The sequence below is a fragment of the Puntigrus tetrazona genome, chromosome 10 (genome assembly GCF_018831695.1).
Source record: "Puntigrus tetrazona isolate hp1 chromosome 10, ASM1883169v1, whole genome shotgun sequence".
Taxonomy (NCBI): domain Eukaryota; kingdom Metazoa; phylum Chordata; class Actinopteri; order Cypriniformes; family Cyprinidae; genus Puntigrus; species Puntigrus tetrazona.
Window position 1 is genome coordinate 10,471,569 of NC_056708.1, and position 24,350 is coordinate 10,495,918.

At 42.9% G+C, this 24,350-nt stretch overlaps 1 protein-coding gene across 9 annotated transcripts in view; it reads right to left on the reverse strand.

Annotated features, from left to right (window-relative positions):
- Nucleotides 1–10,084: 10,084 nt before the first annotated feature.
- The window catches only part of auts2a (activator of transcription and developmental regulator AUTS2 a), a 281,245-nt gene continuing 266,979 nt past the window's right edge, over nt 10,085–24,350 (reverse strand). For 4 of the 9 annotated variants that reach the window (XM_043250826.1, XM_043250824.1, XM_043250832.1 and 1 more), the window contains 13 exons: nt 20,698–21,235; nt 18,890–19,167; nt 18,477–18,709; nt 16,858–16,902; nt 15,934–16,029; nt 15,589–15,660; nt 15,246–15,275; nt 14,707–14,778; nt 14,371–14,512; nt 13,817–13,897; nt 13,292–13,375; nt 12,817–13,084; nt 10,085–12,618 (listed from right to left, as the gene is read on the reverse strand). In XM_043250826.1, coding sequence (XP_043106761.1) covers nt 11,391–12,618; nt 12,817–13,084; nt 13,292–13,375; nt 13,817–13,897; nt 14,371–14,512; nt 14,707–14,778; nt 15,246–15,275; nt 15,589–15,660; nt 15,934–16,029; nt 16,858–16,902; nt 18,477–18,709; nt 18,890–19,167; nt 20,698–21,235 — 3,167 coding nt within the window. In that variant the 3' untranslated portion in view covers nt 10,085–11,390. The remainder of the gene's footprint in view (nt 12,619–12,816; nt 13,085–13,291; nt 13,376–13,816; nt 13,898–14,370; nt 14,513–14,706; nt 14,779–15,245; nt 15,276–15,588; nt 15,661–15,933; nt 16,030–16,857; nt 16,903–18,476; nt 18,710–18,889; nt 19,168–20,697; nt 21,236–24,350) is intronic. The other 5 variants (XM_043250831.1, XM_043250828.1, XM_043250830.1 and 2 more) reach the window with 5 other exon arrangements.

Below are 24,350 nucleotides of genomic sequence, written 5' to 3' on the forward strand. Positions count from 1 at the left end.
CAGAGCAACCCACATAATAATAGTGTTACAAATAGATACCAATCATACCTCAACCAATCTCAGATAGACCGTGAAATAGGGGAAACAATGAACAAGCTCTGATAATCACTCAGTCACCTCTAAAAAAAACAAACCATCACTAACTCTTCATCAGTTGTGAAAGGAATTAAAAGATCTACTAATACAAACCTCACCATAACTGCTATAAACCATGAAACAAGTGATGAGGAACTCCTAACTGACAGCTTCCTAGAAAAAGCAAATGAAAACGAATGGTATAGGTGGGCAAAATATACGGTGAAGGAAGCTAGTCAAAAGAGTTGTTTATTATGCTCGCCATCTCCACTTAAAAAACTTAAAAGTAGTCCCAAACCCGTTATTATTTTCACTGTGCAAAACATTATGCAAATCATTGTTCACCAACAATAGTACCTTTTTGCCCAGCAGAATGTTTGGGGTTTCTGGGAAACCCAAGATTTGTTAAATATTTCAAGGAAAAAATATGGGGAGATGAATGCAAACAGTTAGATGTGAGAATCAGTGACTCAAATATAGAGACATCTATATCCTTTTCTATAAACTACACACTGAAATATGAATGCTATAGTCAACCCAATGGACTAATTGATGTTGGACAGTTTACGGGAAAATGTAAAGTAATCTGGCACCTTGATAGAGAAAAATATGATGATCCAACAGTATATAGATTTCACGAAGAAGAGATGGCAGTCGCTACTTTGAAAGACAATTTTACTGTAATAGAAACACTAAGATGTTTTGATAAGTCTGTAAAAGGTTGTCTTGAAAACTGTGAAAACCAAACACTAACACCGCCAGTAAGAGCAATTTATGAACAGCAAACCCAAGCCATTGCTGACTTTTATTGGATATGTGGAGGAAAGAAATTACGACCCACCTTTCCCGCTAAATGGAAAGGACTATGTGTCAGAGTTAAATTAATACAAGAAACGACAATTGTTGATTGGGAAACTGATACTACAGAGAATCATCCAACAGACAAAACCCAAAGGCAGCGCAGAAATATCAAAAAATATGAACCAGACCCCCAAGTATACATAGATGGTATTGGACAACCAAGAGGCATCCCCCACCAATTTAAAGCTAGGAGTCAGGTTAAAGCTGGATTTGAGTCATTGATTTCACACATAACAGTAAACAAAAATGTTGAATGGGTCAATTATATTTACTATAATCAACAGAGATTCATCAATCATACCGATGATGCTCTAAGAGCGCTAGGAGAACAACTTGACCCCACAAGTAAAATGGCTTATCAAAACAGATTGGCATTAAATTGGCTATTGGCAGACAAAGGTGGAGTATGTGTGATGTTTGGAGATGAGTGTTGTACTTTTATTCCTAATAACACAGCACCAAATGGATCCTTCACCCGGGCAATGGAGAGACTGAGGGAACTTAGACTTGAAATTAAAGCAAACGCGGGAAGAGATCTAGCTTTTGGAAACTGGTTTGATAATCTTCTTTATAACTGGAAAAGTTGGATAACAAAAGTGGGAATAATAGCTGCTATCATACTAGTTATGTTCTCTCACAAAAGAAAATCTTAAGATGACTGTTGAATGACTTATTGAATATGTAACCTGTGTGTTAATGTAACCTATGAAGGAGTATATATGCATGTTTATATATAATTGAATGTGTGCAGTCCCCAAAGAGGAAAGATGAATGGAGGTGTAGTCTTTTTTGGCTCTACTCAAAGGAAAAAGAGGGAGTTTTTTGGCTGCACTCTCTCTAAGAGTATTCTTGCATAAGGGGGTCCTTTATAAAAACAGTGGCCTATTTAGGGCAATATCCCTTATGATGACTCGTTTATGTGACAATACTCTTGAACAATGAAGGTATGAGACTTAATAAAGTCTCAGGGAGGGGATTTGACAAAGTTTTCCTTCAGCTTTATTTCTATACATTGATGAGTTGACTACATGTTACTTGTGTGCTATTTTAAACATAATGGTGTCTGTTGCTAGAAAATTGCGTGCAAAGGCAGTAGGGTCTGTAAGACACAAATACACTGAGAAATTCAATTAGGGCAGAAATCGCCAAGCTCCCATGGAAAGAAACGTAAGGAAAAACCAGAAAGGTCAGAAGTCACCAAGTTCTTGTAGAAAGAAACCATAAATAAGGAGGAGACCCTATAGAACTGACAAGGGACTAAAACAGGAGACCCTAAGATGGAACACAGTTGTTCTCACCTAAAACTGATGGTATGTGGGGTGGGACGCTAGCAAGGATTTAAAAAGGGGAGACCAAGACCAAGGTGAGAGAGGCGGACTGCGGCTATCTCAGACTTGTCAAAGTTTTTTCCTGACACCTAAAATCCTGCTGTATGAGTCTCTTTGCTCGAGAAGTGAATTCGGCTCCAATTCAACAAAAAGATCCCACAACACTTTCACTTCTTTTATCTCCTTTCTTAACACCTCAAAAAATCTGCAAGTCGGTTCTATTAAGGGCTACTTAAGTGGTATCCAATTTTTCCATAAACTCATCCACGGCATCGCCTCACCCCAAATAACCAATGCTCAGACTTCACTTTTAATCAAGGGCATCCAAAGAAGGAATCCTTCCCGATCCGACTCAAGGATGCCCATCACCCTTGAAATTCTCTCAAAATGCATATCCACCCTCCGCAAAGGCTACTCTTCTATCCATACTGCCCGCACTCTTGATGCAATGTTCATTCTGGGCTTTTTCGGTTTCCTCAGATGTTCAGAATTTACAGTCAACTCCAGATTTGACCCAAATATTCACCCCGCTATTTCTGACCTATCTATCGTAGACCACGAAACCGTATCCTTTTTCATCAAAGTAAAACGGACCAGACCAAAAATGGGCATTTCATATATATTTTTAACCTCCAAACTCCTACTTTTCCCCTTCAAACACTTCTAGCTTTCCTCCAATACAGGAAATCCCAAACTAAAACTCCTCTCGACCCTCTGTTCACAGATGATTCCAACCACCCCGTATCTCAATTCTGGTTCCAAAAGCACCTCAAATCAGTCCTATTTTACTCCGGAATCCCATCAAAAAATTTCTCCACACATTCCTTCAGAATAGGGGCAGCCACCACTGCAGCAGAGAAAGGTCTCTCCCAACGGCAAATTCAAACCCTCGGCCGCTGGTCTTCTAACGCATACAAAAGCTATATTTGTTCAGACCAATCACTCATCAAAAAAGCCCTCCAGACCCTAACCAGTCCCAACAGAACTCCAAACCTACCACCCCCGCAGGGGATCACCCAAGGCAGGGCATCACTTCCTCTACAACGGCCAGCTCTCGCTGTATACGACCAAATACAAAATCCGCCACCGCAGTGGCCACACCAAGCAGGAACATTGCACCCACCGCCCTGGACCGCTCCCGCTATAAACAGCCATATTCAAAATCTATAGAAACCCGCTGTACATGACAGTATACAAAACCTGCCACCGCAGTGGCCAACACAGGCAGGAGCATTGCACCCACCGCCGTGGACCGCTACCGCCATAGATGATAGTATACAAAACCTGCCACCGCAGTGGCCAACACAGGCAGGAGCATTGCACCCACTGCCGTGGACCGCTCCCGCTGTACACGACAATATACAAACCCGCCACCGCAGTGGCCAACACAGGCAGGAGCATTGCACCCACCGCCATGGACCGCTCCCGCTAGAGACGCACACTCGCACACACTGCTTCTAGCAGCAGACCGCAAAAGCCGGAGCTTTGCACCCACCGCCGTGGACAGCTCCCGCCAGAGACGGTCGTTCACACATGCTGCTATTACAGTGGACCGCTCTAAGCCGGAGCTCTGCACCCACCGCCGTGGACCGCTCCCGCTAGAGATGCACACACTCGCACCCACTGCTTTTAGCAGCGGACTGCAAAGCAGGAGCATTGCACCCACCGCCGTGGACCGCTCCCGCCGTAGATGATAGTATACAAAACCTGCCACCGCAGTGGCCAACACAGGCAGGAGCATTGCACCCACCGCCGTGGACCGCTCCCGCTGTACACAACAATATACAAACCCGCCACCGCAGTGGCCAACACAGGCAGGAGCATTGCACCCACCGCCATGGACCGCTCCCGCTGTACATGACAGTATACAAAACCTGCCACCGCAGTGGCCAACACAGGCAGGAGCATTGCACCCACCGCCGTGGACCGCTCCCGCCGTAGATAATAGTATACAAAACCTGCCACAGCAGTGGCCAACACAGGCAGGAGCATTGCACCCACCGCCGTGGACCGCTCCCGCTGTACACGACAATATACAAACCCGCCACCGCAGTGGCCAACACAGGCAGGAGCATTGCACCCACCGCCGTGGACAGCTCCCGCCAGCGACGGTCGTTCACACATGCTGCTATTACAGTGGACTGCTCTAAGCCGGAGCTCTGCACCCACCGCCGTGGACCGCTCCCGCTACAGACGCACACTCGCACCCACTGCTTCTAGCAGCAGACTGCAAAAGCCAGAGCTTTGCACCCACTGCCGTGGACAGCTCCCGCCAGAGACGGTCGTTCTCACATGCTGCTATTACAGTGGACCGCTCTAAGCCGAAGCTCTGCACCCACCGCCGTGGACCGCTCCCCCTAGAGACGCACCCACTCGCACCCACTGCTTTTAGCAGCAGACCGCAAAAGCCGGAGCTCTGCACCCACCGCTGTGGACAGCTCCCGCCAGAGACGGTCGTTCACATATGCTGCTATTACAGTGGACCGCTCAAAGCCAGAGCTCTGCACCCACCGCTGTGGACCACTCCCGCTAGAGACGCTCATCTTAACTCACAACATTTTCATGCCCATTCTCCTACACCCACATAATATCATCCTAATACCATTCCAATTTCAACCAACATATCCATGCTCATCCTCCTTTTTAGCTAAGTCAGTAGCTTTTTGGGGGGGCGCTTACACGTGTTTTTTGGCTGCTGTCTTAATTGGCTTTTTTGGGGGGCACTCAGGGATCGGGTCGGACACCGAGCCCTGTCCGCTTTCACGGACAAGAGGAAAAAACTCTGGACTCGGTAGTCCACCAAGTTCCGAGCCCTCTCCCTGACAGCACGCCATACACGCTTACCTTTACCGTTACTATGATTAATTATATGTAAGTGCGAACTCGTGAAATGATGTTTAGCTATAAACAAATTTCGGGAGGAGCACGCACTGATAATTAATGCGGCTGGCTTCTCGTTTCCTAATCACGCAATTATCCAACCAGAGCAAGTTACTATGATTAATTATATGCAAGTGCGAACTCGTGAAATGTAGTTAAAAAAAAATAAAACGAGCAATTGTTGCCAGCTGAAAAACCTGTTACAATGTACTATACATTCATAAAATAAAATAATAAACCAAGTAAAAGGCCTTCTAGTGATTTTAAAAACATCTTCATATTGGATTGTGTTCAGTACACGTCTTTTTTCTGTGACATTTTTACTGATTTTTTTTAATAAAGTAAAAATACTTTTATATTGTTAGTAATATTTCAAAATTGTTTCTTGCTGGACTGAAGAAAGTCCCTTCCGGATGTATAAGAAATCAACAGACGTGTGTGACTGTCTACATTGTTCAATGCAACAACATGTTTGTAAATAGAAACTTTCGACACGCTGGAGCTTTTTTGTTTCGCCAGTAACCCCTTGCTAAAGTTTTCAAAATGAATGAGAAAAGGACAGTGGGTGAGTCTCTCTCTCTCAATGGGTGACAGTTGGCACCTTTTTCCTGAACGCGGACGTCTCGTCCGACTAATATCAGAACTATTACATTTCCGGTCTTTGGTGTTTCTAGCCAAATTAAGGAATTTTCAGAGCTGAAAATATAGTGTTAAACATGAAAAGGTTTTTAAAAAGCACATAATAGTTTCATAGTATCATTTCTGTAGTAAGTTGCTTGTCTTAGTTTAATGAGTGAGTAGATGATATGAGGCGACATCTAATCCATTTTATAACACCGGAACCGAAATTAATGATGCCGCTCAAAACTAAATAAGGCAAGTAGCTTAAATGTCGTCAAACGCGTTTTCTGCATTTGTTTTTGAAATATGAAAAATTACGTAACCGTAGCAGACAATTTTAGGAATATTGTTTTAAATAGGTATTGCCTGCCCCTTCAGGCACCAATGGGTGTTGGGTGAGTTTTTAACCCCGAGTTCATGGCTGTGGATGCAATGAATTTTGCCATGTGTCTGAAGCTTCGCCGGATTCCATTACAAGCAATCAACTCACCGATAGACGTTCAGCGGCGAGGCTTCCACCAGCAGGTAATGTGTTTCGCTGCGGCTGTTAGAGGGTCGATGCCATGCGTTCGTTTCCCTCTCCCGTGGCCACATTGGGGTCATCTCCATTACCGCCATCGTGTCTGCCGTGTATCTGGAATATACGTGAGGTATGAGATCTCCCACAGGAGAGCAGAGGTCAGGACCACTGAATTAGCTGTGTAGAGCCATTTCTCACCTCTTGCTTTTTTTTTTTTTTTTTTTGTCTCTCCGTCTCTCTTTACGTCTCTATCGTTCTCCATTTCTCCTCTGGAGATATTTCACACTGGAGGCTGAATCCAGTTAGGCAATTAGAGAGTCTCTCTGTGTCAGAGATGAAGTCTCCCCCCCCCCCGGGCCCACACATCATGCCCTGCGTAAGTGGGCCTCCGGGGCTCAGAGTGTGTGTGATGGGAGATAACAGCGGTCTGATCGGGCCTGGGTCTCTGTGGGTATAATGACAAGCCAGCAGTCAGACGGAGACACCTCAAGAGAAGTGCTGGTAATTGGTCGAGAGGTTCGGTTGACGTCGCCTGCCTTGAATGGTGTGAGGGTCTTTACAACTTATACCACAGATAGAGTGCTTTTTTTTTTTAATGTGATTTATGATGGCATAATCTTTCATTGTTTTGTTAGACTGTCAAGTGCCTTACATATCAGATGATTTGATTTGATGATCTGATAACGATTAGTTTAGAGATTCCTTATATAATAATTTGTTAAAATTTTGAATTAGCTTTTAATTATTATATTTCAGTTAGTTGCCAAGGCAACGTTTTTTTTTAGTAAGTTAAGGGTTTTCATCTAAAATACCATTTTTTAATTTGTTTTAGATAAAGAAAAATAATGTTTTAGTTAACAGTAAAAATACTGATAAATAGTGTGACTCCAAAATCTTGACTCAAGTGTTTAAAAAAAAAAAAAAAAAAAAACGAAAAAACCCCACACCTTTTCGAAAGGTTACTTCATGTCTTTTTTTGCTTCGTGGTTACGCAACGTGACATTTTATCAAGTTTTTTTTAAGAAAAGACTTTTCAAAACCAAAAATGCTAAGTACGCTTCTGAGAACTTGTGACTTTAAGCTAGATTAAAGATTTTAACTCTATTTTCATAATGTCAAAGTTTTTCGCTTTTTCAAGCAATTACACCACAGACTGATCCATGAAATGCATCAGAAATGGACCTTTTTTTTTCTTCTTTCTGTAATCTTGACATCACGCTCTGGTTTTGGTGTGTTCTGATAAGATGAGTTTCACTCTGATAAGCTCAGCATGCATTAATATTAATGCTGTCCGATCGCAGAGAAGGTCACGCTCTCTTTGATAACAGAACCCGTAGCGTAAGTTTAAAACATCTAAAACGTGGTTTTTCAGTGCATATCATAAATATTGCATTGGCACTGAGAACGTTATTTATACGGTTCAACTGTTGAGTCTCGCTTGTTTGGAGTCAAAGCAGCTGTTCTTGTCTTATCAGTGCTTTGTGCACCACACAAGAATCTCTGGCTTATTTCAGTCTGTTCACAGGAATCAAGGACACAGGGCTGGTGCACGGAGCAATGCTTCATTCCTCTGAGGAACTCTCTCCTGTAATAGGCTACAGTTACTCCAGAACGTTAATCTGAATATTTGAATTTGAATAGAAATGTTCTTTTAAAAGGGGCTTGCAGACAGTACATTTTCAAGATGATATTTCATTATTATGCCTCTTTCATTTATCCACATAGGAATGTAAGATTCACTGGAATGTTCAACAAAGAAAAGTATGCATAACCAGAAATAGACAAGGATTTGAATGTGTTTTGGATGCATGTTATTATTATCGTCAGGCGTGAGATTGAGTATTTGTATCTAATCCCCTCCATGGTTATATTTGTGCAGACCGAGGAGATTTTTAGCATCTTAAGATGGAGGGAAGGAGAAAGAAAAGCCGAGCACAGCATGCTGGAGCGGATGTTTTAGATTTGCAGTGCAGCTGGAGGAACTGATGTTATTCACTGCTTGATTGATGTTTCTTTCAGATGTCACTCAGTTTCTGAAATGCAGTTTTATTTGCTGCTGTATCTCGTGGATTAAAATGCTATCCCGGTAAATCAGTGAAATCAATGCAAATCGGATGGCACGCGATCTATAGTGGAACACGCGCGATCTCAGCGTTTGGCCTGTAAATCATTTCACGTGTTTCACTTACGTCACGATAGATCCTGCTCTCGTTGTCTGCCTTGCTGTCGCTCGATTGAAATCTTCTCTGCCTTTTGGACTCGTGGGTTTTTCCTGTTTGGCAGCATTCGTTGTTTGCATGCCTGTGGCTTTCAGAAACCAGGCCGACCGGCCCATTAACTTCCTCCGATGACCTCATGCGCAGGATCGGCGCGTGAGAGTTGGACCACGCCCTCCGCTGCACCTGTTCCTCCGCCTACCTGCTCCTGCAGGTTATGTTGCCAGAGCTCTTCTGCGACGCCTTCAGATTTAACGGAGGAGCTCTGCTGACATCTAGTGGTGGCAGGCGCTCAAAGCACTATATGTCGTGTCTGCTTGAAATGTTTCTGTTTGCAGGCAACAACGTCACTTGGCTTCCTGTTGAGCTCACGAGGAAAATTATTAACCATTTTTAATATCTTAACAGATATGAAGAATAATGAAAACGATGGATAGTGCAGTTCTGGGTTTGATCTCGGAACACAGGGCCATCTCCTGACATGTTTATATTGCACTATTTTTTATTAGTTGTAGTAGTAGTGAGGCCATTCAAACCACACAGTGTAACTTTTGGCCCTCTAGTGGTTAATAAGCCGCATTGCATCTTGCGAAGGTTGTGCCATATTTTAGGCTGTTGTTTTGAAATGTAATTTTTTTCCTCCCAATGTATAAATGACATTAACATTGTCAACATGCGATATAACGATTGCTAGTCTAGAGATTAATGTTCTAATTTATAATAAACTGTAGTGATAGAGTCGAACAATTCAAAAGAAGCCATTTCGCTCTTGCTCTTTTTAATCACAAATTATTATTATTCATACATTTGCATGGTCCATGTATTTTTTCACTTGTGACGTCTAACTTTTGTTTCATACTTTACTTATGGATATGCAAATTTGTGTAAAGATTTTAAAAGAAAACTACATACTGTTGCTATAAAATGTATCAGTATATACTGTTGTTACAGATGTTTTTTTTTTTTGTTTTTTTTACAGAGGTTTATTTTTATGTTGCACGTAGCCCTTTGAGAGATCTGTCTCTGGAAACAATGAGATGCTTTGGGGTACTGACTGTCAACTGGACATACTCTGCTAAGATCATTATTCTGAATAAAGTTTCATCAGTTAAACTGTTGAGATGAGTTTTTTTGCTCTTCTGATGAATAACCCAAGCTATATGCCATAGACTAGACTTTTACATTTTCTAAAAGAAAAATGCTTACCCTTGTGAAACTCACTACCTGTCTCTGTGCTATTTTAGGTTTTATATATTGCTCAGGTTCTCCTTTTAAGTCGGTATGATATATAAGTTTTATTGATCCGGCAGGTTTTATTTTTCATCTTCATCGCTCACTACTGCTTGAAAATATTCTGCCCCTCAAGCTTTTTTTTTTGTTTACTAATTTATATGTATGTTTCTCAGTGGATTCACTACAAGACTATCAATGTGTGCAAAGTGTCCATTTTGATTTCACATGAACTTTAAAGTCACGCATTTAATATGAAAAATATAAACATGAGCAATAATACCACATTTGGCTGGTATATTGAGTGTACTGATTGTTCTACGATGTCAATTATTGACAAACAAACTTTAGGACAGGATTAGTTCACATTTTTTAATAACATGGCACAATTTACATAACACAAGTTTAACTGAGGAGCATGCTGTCGCCTCACCCTTTTTTTGTACATGATCTAGAAAGGACTTCATTTTTTTACGTACATGATAAACAGCAAAAAAGTTTCTTACAATCTCTTTGCAATACGTATTGACTACCCACTACTGCTTCAGTGGACATTTTAATGTTTGATTAAAAAAAAAAAAAGTAGAGAAAATTAAAGAAAAAAAAAAAAAAAAACACTGCACAACATTAGAATTTCACAGAGTTTAAAAGCGCACAACTATCCCTCCCATGGACTACTAAAATAGATCTCTGCTCAATAAAAACAAACTGTCCATAGCTTACAACTCGCTTTATCATTGTGTAGATACATAACACTTTAAAACACAGCTAGACCAATAGAGAATTGTCCTGCTTTCTGTACTCAGACTTCTCATGACATGATGGGACGTGTTGTAATTTTTGCTTTTGATTTAGAGGTAATTTATTCAGAGAATTTAGGTTTTGTTAGCTTCTTAGAACATTGGTGTATTTGTAAGGATTGTCGACACAGATCTTTATAGCTTGAAGATCAAAAGCATGTTTCTGGATCAAAAGTTAGGGAACGTCATATGTGTGAGTAAAACATGAAAACCTCCATTTAGGAACAATCACGATCCGAGTAATGTGTAAGCATGTACTGTTGAGACGGTACAGTAGAGACTGGTTGTCCTCTAGAGAAGAGAAAAATGATACAGAGAGAGAGAGCCCACGCAAGAGTTGCATAGTTGAAAGAAGGGATGTGGTCTCTTGGACAATATGATCCTTCCAAACCATTAATATGCAGCATTAAACTAAAACCAGAGCCTGTGCGCTCGCTCGCTCTCCTTTTGATCACTGCCCACTATGTACAGCATTTTAAAGTAAAGCTTTCATAACACCCATTTGCATATTTGTACCTTAAATTTTTTTTTCCTCAAGGAGAGAAACACACCAACTTTACACATATCTACAAGTTCTGCCTTTTCGCAACGTACTGAGGTACCTGTACATTCCAAGATCATCTTTCCATGTCGGAGATCTAGCGCTCGTCTACTTGCTCGAGATCAGTGTACTGTACATGTTTAAGAATGCACATCAATGCAGGAGCGAACGGGATAAAAGAGCATGAAAAAATCTCAGTCTTTTGTACAAAAACAAAACTCAACACAAATAAAACAATCAGTAATGCACAATCTATACACAGATATGATACAGCCTCAAGTGCTTGCTTTTGAGTTCCATGACAGTCCACCGGGGGTCTCACCGCGCCTCAATGTCTTTGTGTGTGTGTGAGGGGGGTCTGTCTCTAATGTCAGTGCCGAGTGGGGTAGTCCGTCTGGGAGACGTGGAGCGCGCTCCCAGAGTTGGGATAAGAGGAGGTGGGGCACTGAGCGATGCGGTGGGAGGGGTTTTGTTGAGGATTCCATTCTGGGCAGCCACGGCAGAGGAGGGGCTTACACGGGGGTAGTGCATGCTGGGAAGTCCAGGGGCCATGAGACCCGGGTGTGGGAGGTGTCCGTCTAAAGCGGGGTGATGCATCGCGTGCAGACGCCCCTGCTCGTAGTCTTCTCGGAGCAAATGCAGACGTTCCCGCTCCTCTAGGTGCGCTCGCTCTTGTTCCCGCCGCTGTTCCAGGGTCAGCCCGTGAGGGTGGTCTCGGTTAAAGTCATGAGGCTCGCGGTCCCGGTACGAGCGCTCTGCCTCGTAAAGCCGCGGTGCTGCTAACCGGTGCAGAGGGTCATTCCGCAGTAGCAGGTCCCGAGCTAACGGATCCCTCCGGTGGATATCGAGTCCTCGGTAAGGGTCCCTCATTGGATCCCAGTGAAAGGCAGGATAGGGGAACCTCTCTGCCCCTGGGATGGGACTAATACCCATGAACGGGGCCACCATACGAGTCCTCTCCAGACTACTGATACTGTTTATGGGATGCATACCGGCCATGCCCATGGGTACCGGCATTGAAGATGGAGGGTGGAGAGCAGCAGGAGGAGGAGGAGGAGGGGGAGGAGGTGCTTGCGGTGTTGATCGTTGTTCTGGGGATCTTTCCGTGGGACCATCCTGTTCCTCTTTCCTCTCTTCTTTCACCTTTATCTCACTGTTTTTCTTCTCATAGGTGATATCGGCCTTCTTCTCTAACACATCTCGAGTCAGCCCGCCATTCACCCGATCTAAGCCGCCTGGCCGCATGTAGGGTGACGCTGTAACCCGATTGGCCGGCTTGTCTTCAGAAACTCGGCCGTCGTGGATGACAGGAGTGTCTTTGTCACTGTGGTGATTCTCCTTCACCTTGTGCTCATCTGTGTTGGAGTCTTTCCAGTCCGAGTGATCTCGCTCTCTCTCGCGATCTTTGGACTTGTCCTTGTCCCGAGACTCACTAGAAGGGATGTGGTTCCGGGAAGGCTCAGACGACCGTGTGTGACTCATCAGAGTGAGGGGGTTCACAGGAATCGGAGATTGGTGATTCTGGTGCCTCTTTTCCGCAGGTTCCCTAGAGGTGAAATTATTCATTACAATCAGGCAAATATATATTTTTTGTATTTTTTGTATTATATATATTTTTATATTATAGATACACACACACACACACACACACATATATATATATATGTGTGTGTGTGTGTATCTATCACTGACAAGTAATATCAAGTGAATGCTATGAAAGTATCATCAACACAGCTCTACACACCGCTCTTTATCATCCTTGTTGACTGATGAATCCCTCTTGTCCAGGTCACGTTCTCTCTCTCTGTCCCGTTCTCGTTCTCTCTCTCGTTCACGTTCTCTCTCATGGGAGCTGACAGACGCGCTTCGTTCAGGGTCTCCAGGTTTCAGCCAGGGAGGTGGGGTGGGGAAGGACGGCGGGGTCCGGTGGAGTCTGTTCCATGGCTCGTGGGGTCCGCTGAAGTGCTGTTGTGCGCTGGGTGCATCTTTGTGGCCAAATACAGAGTTGGATGCTGGGTTAAAAAAACCCCCCAAAAACCAAAAAAAACAATGTGATCTTGATCATTTCCATCTTGAGCATTCTTTGATGTCAAAATATTAGATGTGTGCTGTAATTATTTTTTTTAACCTACAATTAGTCTTATACCTGAAAAATATATTTTGAATAATAAATTGTTAAGTTAAGGTGCATTTTCAAATTTTAAAAAATTGGCACTTACCGAGTGCTGGGTTTCCCAGCCCACCAAAGGCTGCAGTGCTTAATGAGGCCAGACCTCCAAACGAAGGCGGCCTGTTGAAGGGTTCTGTAAGTCACAACAGGAACAAGGAATCAGTCAATGAAATGATGGTGTGAATCAGCTTGCTTCACTGCAGAATGTTATGACTCAAAATACCCCCCTTTTTGTAAACATTTTATAAAATAAATATTTAAGTAAACGTTCTAACTTTTTATCCTCCACTGACTTTCATTGTTCAGTAACCCTTAATCCAGGGTTGTCCAATTCTTCTACCAGGGTGCCAATATCCTATAGAGTTTAACTCCAATCCTAATTAAACACACCCGAACAAGCTAATCAAGGCCTGCAAGATTACTAAAAACTTCCAGGCAAGTGTGATGGGGCAAATTGAAGTTCCGTAGGACATTGGCAGGGACCTTAGAATACAACAATGAGCAGTTGTAGACTTCACAGAGACATCTACTGGAAGAGTGTGAATGTGCATATGTGAGAGTCTTGACAACTTACCTAAGTGGGGTGCTGGGGTAAGAAAATTGCTAGGATGATGTGGAGGGTGTCCGAAAGGTGCAGCTGAGGGATGTGTGGCCCCTGAAATACAAACAGACAACAGTGAAATTTGTTTCAATACCATCAATGCAAGCCTAACGGTCTAGTGCAAAGTTCCTAATTCTAGTCCTAGTGCCTCCCAGCTCTGTGCATCTCTTTTCTGACATGCTCAGTTGAGGGGTGGGCTCTATTTGACTGCATGGAAGTGGACTTCAAAGGCTTATTAAAGGTGATTTTAATCCAACACAGGTGTGTTTGGTGTGCGTGTATGTAGCCAAATTTGATTGTCCCTGTTCATTAAAATAATACATCCTTGACAGGAGTGAAAATGCAGTACATAATACAGTACAAACAACAGGATTAATGTAGAATGGTTCTATGAACAAATCTTACAGCATAGGTGCCTTTAATTTGAAAGCATTTAGGTTTTGTTACTTTACTCACTTGCAGTATAGGTGGTGTGTAATGACTATCAAGAAACGGGGACTATGCTAAGATTTTGGTCGTCTGCTCACCTGCTGCTGAGAAGAGCGATGCGGGTCGTGCCAAGTCGTGAGGGTGATGGATAGCTCCAAAAAGGGTGGGGCCTGGGGGTCGACTTAGGAACTCTGGTTTGAGGCCAAAGTCCAGCTTGTGTGGGTCAACCTGCATCTGCTGCTGAAGAAGGCCAGACACAAAGAGAACAAATGTCACACCCCTCTCAAAGTACAGCAAAAATAAAAAAGGCTATATTTTATTCTGCAGATAACAGTTAACAATGAGAAGAAAAAAGAGAGGCACATAGAACATTTCTTTGCGTATGTAACGTTGATCCTGATTTGAGGGTGTGGTAAAGGTTACGCAAATCTCACCTTTACTTTCTGTTGGTGGTGGTAGATTTGCCAGGCTATATGAACATGCATAGCACACCACTTTCCTGGTTTCTGTGGAGACAGAAAGACAAGGTAAGATTTTCATGTTCGAACATGACTATATTCATGCTAGTTTCATTTTTATTTTTATTCAACTTCTGAACACTTCTATTACAGAATATTGGGTACATCTCAAAATACTATTTACAATATTATTGTACATTTTATGGAATTTAACTTTACTAGAACGTTAATATTAAGTTTCTTTGCATTCTATGCTCCTATGTTCTGGGCACAGTTGCAAATTAATTAGAGAAAATGTCATTACAAAGTGTTTTCAGTGATAAGGAACTCATATAGCGTCTCCTATAGACTCTGAGATGAGACCGCCGAGTCCCAGCGCACAGCTAATTAAAGAGACTGCGGAGCGGAAGGCAGGTGCTCAGTGTAAGGTGGGATTAAACTGTAATGAGCTTTTACTCTATTTCCTGTGGAGTCCTGTGGGGAAACAAACCGAATAACTGATAAAGCAGTCTTACCCTGAGAACCGGCCGGAACGGATCTGTCAGCTAGAGAGGAGAGGGAAAAAGAGAGAGCGCGAGTGAGAGAGATTAGGGACACAAAGCTGTCACTCAGGACTTTTAATTAGCATCCGAGCATCACTTCATCACTGACCAAATTAAAATGTTAAAATTTCCCTTTCTAATGAAGCATTTCGTGGAATAATTAGGCCAGAATTCAGAGTATTCCCCTTCCTATCACTGCCTGCATACCAATGTGGACAACAGTGTAACGTGACAGACAAATGTAACGCTTCGTTTGCCTGTAGTGTCCTTCAGCACTAGTTTAAATCGTTGCAAAAAGTGTGTTTGGGGTACGTACCCGAGGGTCTTTTTGAAGGAGTGTGTGTGGGACGGCTCCAGGCCTGGCTGCCACGTCTAGAGGATTTGAGGTCTGTAGTACACAAAGACAAAACACATGATACTATGCAATATCTCACATACTGATAGCTAAATGTGGTACATCACCAGACAGTATAACAAAAACACGTGTAATTGATTCTCTATTTATACTGTACCTATAGATATCTATTAAAGAAGAAACCGACTGTCTGAGATCTGTTTATATTTAGCTAGATCCGTTCCATGTGTGCAGGAGTACAGCACAGGAGGTTAGTTTTGGGAGTTGTCTCGACATTCCAACATTTAGCTTTTGATATTGTGATACCTTGGGCTGGAACGCTCCCTGCAGAGATCCGAAGGGCCCCGTTGGTGGGATGACGGGCGGAATGCCAGACACCGCTGGGGGGTAAGAGTGGAACAGCTGAGAAAAGAAAAAGGATACAAGACACAGTTACTCGGTGAGGTTCCTGTTTGATCGTGTCAGCTGTTTACAGTTATACCGTGAGTCTGCAGGTCCCTGTACAAACTAACATCTACACAATACATAAACAAGACACGCCGCTTAATACGAAAATACACACCATGTGAAAGTCATTTTTAGTTTTTCTAAAAATGAATGAATAAAAGAATGAGACTGCAAATCATTTATTCTGCTGCATATAATGATACAACCTTCATCTGACCTGCAGCTGTTGTGACATTAAACAAAGATTAATGGTGAGATGAATTTACAATATGGGTCATCCTCTAAACCAGCTCTGATAGCAATGACTGTTATTATCACAGCGCACTGCATAATACATGTAATTACAGCGGTGTGTGTGTGTTCATGGGTGGGTGTCACAACTGAATCATTGCTAAATGGCGACTCTGTAATTGAAGGGCAGAGATCAAATAAATTAAAGTTGCATTAACCTGTTGGACAGGCAGGTAGAATGAAGCACGTTTTGTCTCTAACAAGATTCCCACAGTATCCAACGAGGCATTTCAATAATAAAAGAAAATCCTACTTAATGAAATAATGTTTTAGTAAAAAAAAATATGCCTAATGGTGTTAATAAAAACATTAAGGCACTTAAAGCCTGGTGTAGGTATCATTATGGATGGACTGCTTATTGCTTAAAAAAACAATGCCAAGTATGCTGAAATTAAATTATTGGAGCACAAATTAAAAAAGACAACAACCATTGCACTAAGCAGGAAGAAAAAAGCTACCACAGCAAATGCCAAAAACATGACAGGTACTCACGCTGTGTCTGTAGAAGGGGTCAACTTTAGTGGGATATTTGTCGAACTGTGGAGGAAAGGAGGAACAGAGCTCAGTACATACAGGAGTCAGGCCTACAAACAATTTACTCCTGACAAATATCTTGTGGAGTCATGGGGCTCAAAACAAATACCAAATGCTTTAATGTGCTCTCCAGAAAAGTGTTTGGTTGGCAGTAAATTGGTCTCTGCCCTGATTAATGAATGTTAGCACAGAAAACAGGCCTGCATTATTTCTGCTGGCCCTGTCCAGGCTGTCGTTTTTCGATTTACAGTGAATTATGACGAGGTCTTTCTCTTACTAATGTGTATTACTCAGCAATTCTGTGAATGGTCAAATAGAAGCCATTCGGCTGTCTAAAAATAGTCTTATAAACAGCTCATTTAACAGGGTTTGAGTGGTCTAATCTGAATCCAGAGAGAATGTTTCCCACTCACGAGTAAACAATGTGGCTCCCAAACTAGTTTTATACTCTCATTAGCTAACAGAGCGCCATTCTCAGAGGTCTTTGAGTCTGGAATGGTTCAAAAGCCGCTTTTAAGCCTCTGTGGGCAGTGTGGTTACCGTCGAGCTGTGTGTGGGAGCGTCTGTATGAAGCCTCAACTCACTAATCAGCTCTGCTGTCTGCCAACCAAAAGCCCTCAGTCAAAACTCCATCAGACCAAAATGATGTCATTAAACTGGGAATGAATAAACTAGTATTAAGTTCTCAAGGCTTGGCTGGAACAAAAATGTATCCCCAGTGGCTCTGACTGCCAATTCCAAAATCAGGGCAGAGAACAGAGAGTGGTGAAGCATGCCAGAGAAAAACAGCAGTTTTTCAACAAAGAAAAGCCACATTGTGGCAAGAGAGAAACACATGGTTACAATTGAGAGAAAGAGCCACTGCCATGGCTTCCAGTGTTTACTGAATCAGCATACTGTACTGCACAAGTTTCAGCAGTCAGTACAATACACATGCACAAATTTAGTAGTTACCTACAGCGTTCCCACAGTTTTTCCACCATTGATTTCTTAGTCATCTCTGATGACTCAATGGGGATTTTTACAAATCATACTGATGAGAATTGATTTTTACAGGCTCGCTAATAAACCATCATTTGCAAAGCGGCTTGAATAATTAATTAAAGATACAATACTAACAATTTTACATGACCGTGGGAACCCTGTATCTTGTATTTTGTTTTAAATGTACATACATCTATTTTAAACATTCAGTCGTCCATTTAATCAGTCAAGCTTATACACCTTATTTTGCAGAGTGGAAATAAGGTATTTCTTTGAATGTGCAAGACTTCAGATTCAATTGTCTATAAGGGAAATAACTTATAGAACAATAAAAAGCATTAAACTGTAAAATGATTTGCACTGTAAACCAGTATATTTATTATAATAATTAAAATAATACGATCAGTTTGCAATATACTCAGCTAAATGTCAAGTAAAATAGACAAGTAAAATGTCTAAAAGCAAACGACATCGGAAACCTTGCACAATTTACCCAGGGCCACTCTCGCTCTTATGTTAAAAATAAGGTGTATCATCAATCCATCACCACAATTAATATAATTTTTTTAGAGTTGTGTTCCACTTATCCTCACATTTCTGGCTGGGGTACGCACCATGGGCGGTGCAGGCGTGGGCATGATGGCGTGGGGGAAAGGGGTGAAGGTGTGCTGGTGTGTGTGTTGGTGTGTGTGCTGGTGCTGATGCTGGTGCTGGTGCTGGTGGAACTCAGTCCGCAGGTATGGAGGGGGGCCCAGTGATGCCCCGCGATCAGCACTCTGAGACGCCAGGAAACGAGTGTTTAATTCCTGCCGGAGAAGGTCTTGTTCTGGAAGAAGAAAACATACAAGAAGTTTTAAAGCACACATTTGCTTTACAAGAGAAGAGTTTATCTACATGCAGAGAGAACCATATTGGTATTAGTGGTAATTGCATGATTCAACAGCTGGCAGTAATGTCTGATCTTATTTATGTATGCATTAAAGGATTCTGTATGAGAGATTGGCACCTGAGTAGGCACTCCCAGCTGGGTGTCCAGGGACCGGCAGAGTGTTTGAGGTGAGAGGAGGAGGTGGAGGCAGAGCAGCAGGCGACGCAAACATATTGGTGTGATGAGGAAGAGTGGAGGGTGGCAGGGAGGGGGGGAAGGTGTGCGAAGCCGTGGGGTTTGCCGGCAGGGGCAGGGGGAAGGAGGCCGCTGCCCCAGTTGGGGCAGGTTGGTGATGGTGCAGATGAGGGGCTGGAGAGGGGCCCGGGGGCTTCCCTGGAGTGCTGCTTCGACTGCTGCTGTGAAGAAAGAGAGAATAAACGATTGTTAAAACGTGCCTGTATAAAAGAAAAACCCCTTTTCCAACCTATAATCACAAAACTCTTTTGTTCACTAAATTGCTTTAAGTGTGGAAAGTGTCTGCTATAAATTTAGCGAAAGGATCCCGTTTCAGAAACCTGGAAAGTGTGTATAAAGTGCTGAAGAATGTGTTATTCCTGGAGGGATCTCACAGCCGTACACACTGAAGTATTTATCAGAGTCGTACGCAATCTAACAAAGAGCTCATTTACAGGCTAAGTAATCATTTAAATGCTAATTATATTCATATTAAAAGCTGCGCACATACAGAATAACACACAGTGTAATTATCATCAGCAGTCCAATGGCAAGATACTGCGCAGGGTGGACTACACAACAAATCTAAAGGACGGCGGAGAATGGAGAGAGGAGGGAGGGGAGGATCTGCTTCTCTGCGGGATACTAGGGTGTCTGAGTCAAGCAGAGGAAATGTTATCTACAAGCCGCCGCCAGCTACAAGGCAGCAGCAGCATCGACGTGGGAGGGGAACGAATCAAACCGTCTAATCTCTCAGTTGGGGTTCTCTCTGCGGTGCTGTCAGACGCTCACACACAAGCGTGTACAAACAGGGGTTTGTGGCTCATGTTTACTGGAGGATTGATACATTTTACATTTTAATACAGAAATCATGCTGTTCTGCTACAGTATTTAAGAGATGGGGCTCTGAACAGCTGCTCAATCGATGTGTGTAACACACCTGGAGCGTAACAGCAGTGCATTCCCACACATAGACTTTTACATATGTGGGCCACCCAGGTATATTGATGGCCGCCCCAGGTATATTTGGTGACAAATATATATATATAAATATACAAATATGTATATTTTTTTATTACCATTAATTACAATTATTATACACTTGTTTTTATCAGATAATAAAAACATTCGCAATCGATTAACAAGAGGAAAATCTCCCCTCGCCCTACACGTTTCATACTGCTCATTCTGACAGGCAATCTCCAGTGTGTCTAATGATTTATTTGTGGTGGGTCACAACAATACAGCAAAGTTGTCTCTCTCAGCATGCATTCTGTGCAGTGAGTGGTCATTAAATAACTTACCAAACAGAGTTTCCAAGCATTTTTAAATATGTACATAATTCGTCTGTTAATATCCTCATAGTTTGTTACTCAGATGCAGAGAATGCACTGAATAAGCCAAAACCACCGAATATGCCTTTTAGCGTAAGCTAGACATACTAAACTTGTATTAATGGGTCATGTTCACTGTTTTATGTATGAGTACAGAAAATAAGATGTGAACAGCTTTATTGGTTATTCAGTTGTATTACAGTATGTAGAGTAGAACAGATTTCAAGTGCCAAATCTCGTCTGAATGCAAACTTGAAGCAATGACATCATAAATATGCAAATAAACAAGTGACATCACCTGCCACCACAAGTATCTCAAAATACTGTGGGAAGCACTGAACAGACACTTTCTGCTAAGCTTTTTTTATTCCCACTCACCTCAGGCCGTTGAGGGTAAGGCTTCCGCTGTAGGCCGAGATTGGGCGCGGATGGCACCGTGAGGGTGGTCTGTGCTGCACAGGTTGGGTGGGGTTCTGCTGGGTCGGTAGCGCTGGTGATGGGGGGTGGTGGTAGATGCTTGGAGTTCGAGGTGGCCTTGGATGAGGCGGGGGCTCAGGTGGGTGCTGAGGTTGGGCTGGGGGTGCCTGAGAGGGCTCTTGGCCCTGGGTTTGAGGCAGGGTGGTAGGGGGTGACAGCGGTCTCAGTGGACGCTCTGGGCAAGGGTGCTGGGTTTGGGCTGGGCTTGGGGGCAAGGGTAACCCCCTGTTGGAGGGGGGTGGCTGGACGTGAAGGGGGGCGGGGAGGGGAGGTTTGGGATGAGATGTGGGCACCAATGAGGGGGTGGCCGAGGAGAGTTCACGGGACGTCTCCTGGCTCTTCTCTTGACTGCGCTCTAGGCCTGACACCTTGGGAATGCCCAGGCCTCGCAGCTCCTGGCTGGCATTGGTGGAGAGCGTGTCAACGCTAAAATCTGGAACTGAAGAGACAAAAAAAGAGTGTTCAGAAACCACATATGCAAATATATTATAGAGGTTTATCAGCTGACTTAGCACAAAAAAACAAGGAAACAGTTTTTACACAGAAAACTGATTTACTGTCAAAGACAGGTCTTTATTGCTGCTTAAGTGTTTCTAAAATAGCAAAATAATTATATTTTCCAGGTCAAACATGCATCTTACTTATCTCATAACCTGATTCTAAAACCTAATATACAATCATCATGAAGAATTAGAGCCTAACAAGCCAACATGTAGGTTCATGTGATGGCCTTAATTGTTTTTTATTAGGGAAAGGCCATAAATCGTAGGTCATAAAAGGAAAACCTGACCGTCACACCCAAATGCTGATATTAGTGTTTTATTGTATGAATAAATGCTCCATGACTGAGAATAAAAGAAAAAGAAACTGTGAACCAAGGTTCAGTGTATTCTCTGGGACCAAAGACTCATGGGGGATCACAGTGCATGCATAACTCCTTTATCTGTCTGCCTCAGAGGGAACCACACCCATCTGTCTTTTCTATCTCTTCACACCAAGCCAGGCCTCCCCATCGCCCGCAGCAAGGCATTCTGAATGAGCCTATATCCCATGGGTTTTTGGGACCCTGCTATAACAGAACCCCCATGGACTGCTGATCCTTCACTCATGGGCCTAGGGGCCTCCCAACGCAGAGGCCCATGGGGCCTAGCTCAGAGCATAAGGCCCCAGTGTGCAGCTGAGAGGTAGTGTGTGTGATTCAGTCATTAAAGGTCAGTCTGGCCTGCAGCACTCTACCAGATGAAGATCAATAAACTGGGAGTACAAGGCACCCCTGGGGAATGTATTTGTCTCAAACATCTGCCATGAGACATGGAGGAGGCAAGACACACGTATGCACAAACACTCATATGTATGCATATACATGCACACAAAAGAACAAAATAAATGCACACACAAAGACTGATCATTTCAATGCATATACCGCAGACAGAAAAATATACCCATTGAAGTAAGAAATGTAGGCTACCTCATTTGACCTGTGAAAGCTCACAATACCCCCTGGCTCTGGCACTCTAAGCACACTTTAACAAACAAGGGCAGTTCAGCCTCCCAGCTCAGAAACAAGCCGTCCAGAGGGTGCAATAAGTCACCCTTTATCCTGCCTGAATAACTGGATTTAAGGCCGAGAGGGCTAACAGCACTCAAAGAAAAGCCTTTCACACTTGTTTGTGTCAGAATAAGGGCTTTTATAAATGAGTTCCCTTCAGATTATATAGCTCCAGTAGGCCGTCAACGACTGACATGACATGCAAGGACAGACGTGGTCTCTTTACTAGACACACAAAAGTGTGGGTGCCCATCTCACTTTCTTGCACTGTGGCCTTCCTGTTGAGACTTTTGATGGAAAATATCCAAAGCTCTTCTAAAAGGCTGAACCACAGAGAGCTCTGCTGCTCCTCCCTGGAGCGACTCTCTCAATGTAGTAACATGCCTAAAAAAAAAACAAGACGGAGAGCGAAAACACTGCTTATTCTTCCCGTAATGAAGACTCCAGGGCCGGGCAGGGAGCGCAGGAGAAGTGTGTTTCTCTTCCCTGGGGAGTTAATTTGTCAAGTCTCCTTGATCCCTGGAAACAAATAAATGCAGCTTTCTCTCGCCTCTCCAAAAAAGAGTGAAGAGAGGTGATTTTTATTCCAAATGGCAGCCGTGGAGGAGGATGTTTATTATGATGGCAGAACAGACCGGGAGGCGGACTTTGCAAAGTTCTCATCTGATCACACAATGTTTATGTATATGTGTGTGTGTGTGTGCGTGTGTGTGTTTTTGAACAGGATTAAGGTCTACAAGGCTCCTGGAGCAGTGTGCTTGGGTGAGGTCTCAACGGACAGCAAAACACAGCTCATTATCCCGAGGTGAGTCCACACTGAAAGAACATATTCAGCTGCTAAAAAACAAGAGTCCAGAGCTCTCATAAACAAAAGTGGAAAACAGAATAGAGCAGATATTATCCATGTTTTTCCAGATAAAATCTAATTTTCATACCAAGTCTGCATATTATCACTTCTATGAATTTTAAAGATTTTATTATTCTAAATCTTGCTAAAAGTCAGAGTAATAAATAAAACGGAAGGAACAAATTTACTGGACAAATTAGGATATGCATTAAACCATATTCTGTTAAGAAAGGAGATGAACATGATACATTGCTGACATTTATATTATATATCAAATAAAGAAACAAAATGTTTTTATCTTCTCACTGCTTGATGTAGATTGAGTACTCAATGCAGTTCTGCACAAAAACCAGCATGAACACTGAAGTGAACAAATTCTAACTCTCTAAATAAGCTTGTGTGCAGCCATTTGTAAGTATACTTATACCAGAATACCTGATATTACTGGGCCTCCCTGGGTTGTATGTGCTGATAACCTATCCTTCTGGCAAATGCCAGTCATGCTGTTACACTGGGCTTCAGGCATTCTGACACTTCTACATCCCTTCTGCCCTCAAATAGCCCACATACTCCTGTCAAGCCAGATATGAGGTCTGGGGTTATGGGGCTTTCCTTCAGTGCCCCTAGGCCTGTGTTAAACTCTTCCCTTCATTGTAACTGACAGCCCTGCACGTCTTCTCTGCCTGACGGCCGTTTTACTGTCAAATCAGCTGAGCTGAGACTTCAGCTTGTTGGTAACAGCTTAGACATGGCTATTTGTGCTCACTCGGAGCAGAAAAGAGGACAGGGGGCTTTACAGAAAGATGATGTAAGGACCACAGAGGGCAGCTTCAAAGCCATGGCTGAAACAATGCAGTAGCAACAAGCATGCAGCCTCACATCTTCATGTTTCAGAGATTAACAACTTTAACCAGCTCAAACCTGATGATGACAGCAGCAGTGGGCTATTCTTATTGTCTTTGAAGCCTCTCATCTCTCATCATCTTTCCTAATACCAGAGTAAACATCATGCTTCACAAATAGATTAGTGTAAGACAAAAATTCCGAACAGAAGAGGATGTCATTATGCAATAAGAAGCTGCTGAACTCAACAGCTGACATGCTTATACTACAGTAACGGTGCACCTGTGCTAGGTGTTCAGAACAGGTGTTTGGAAA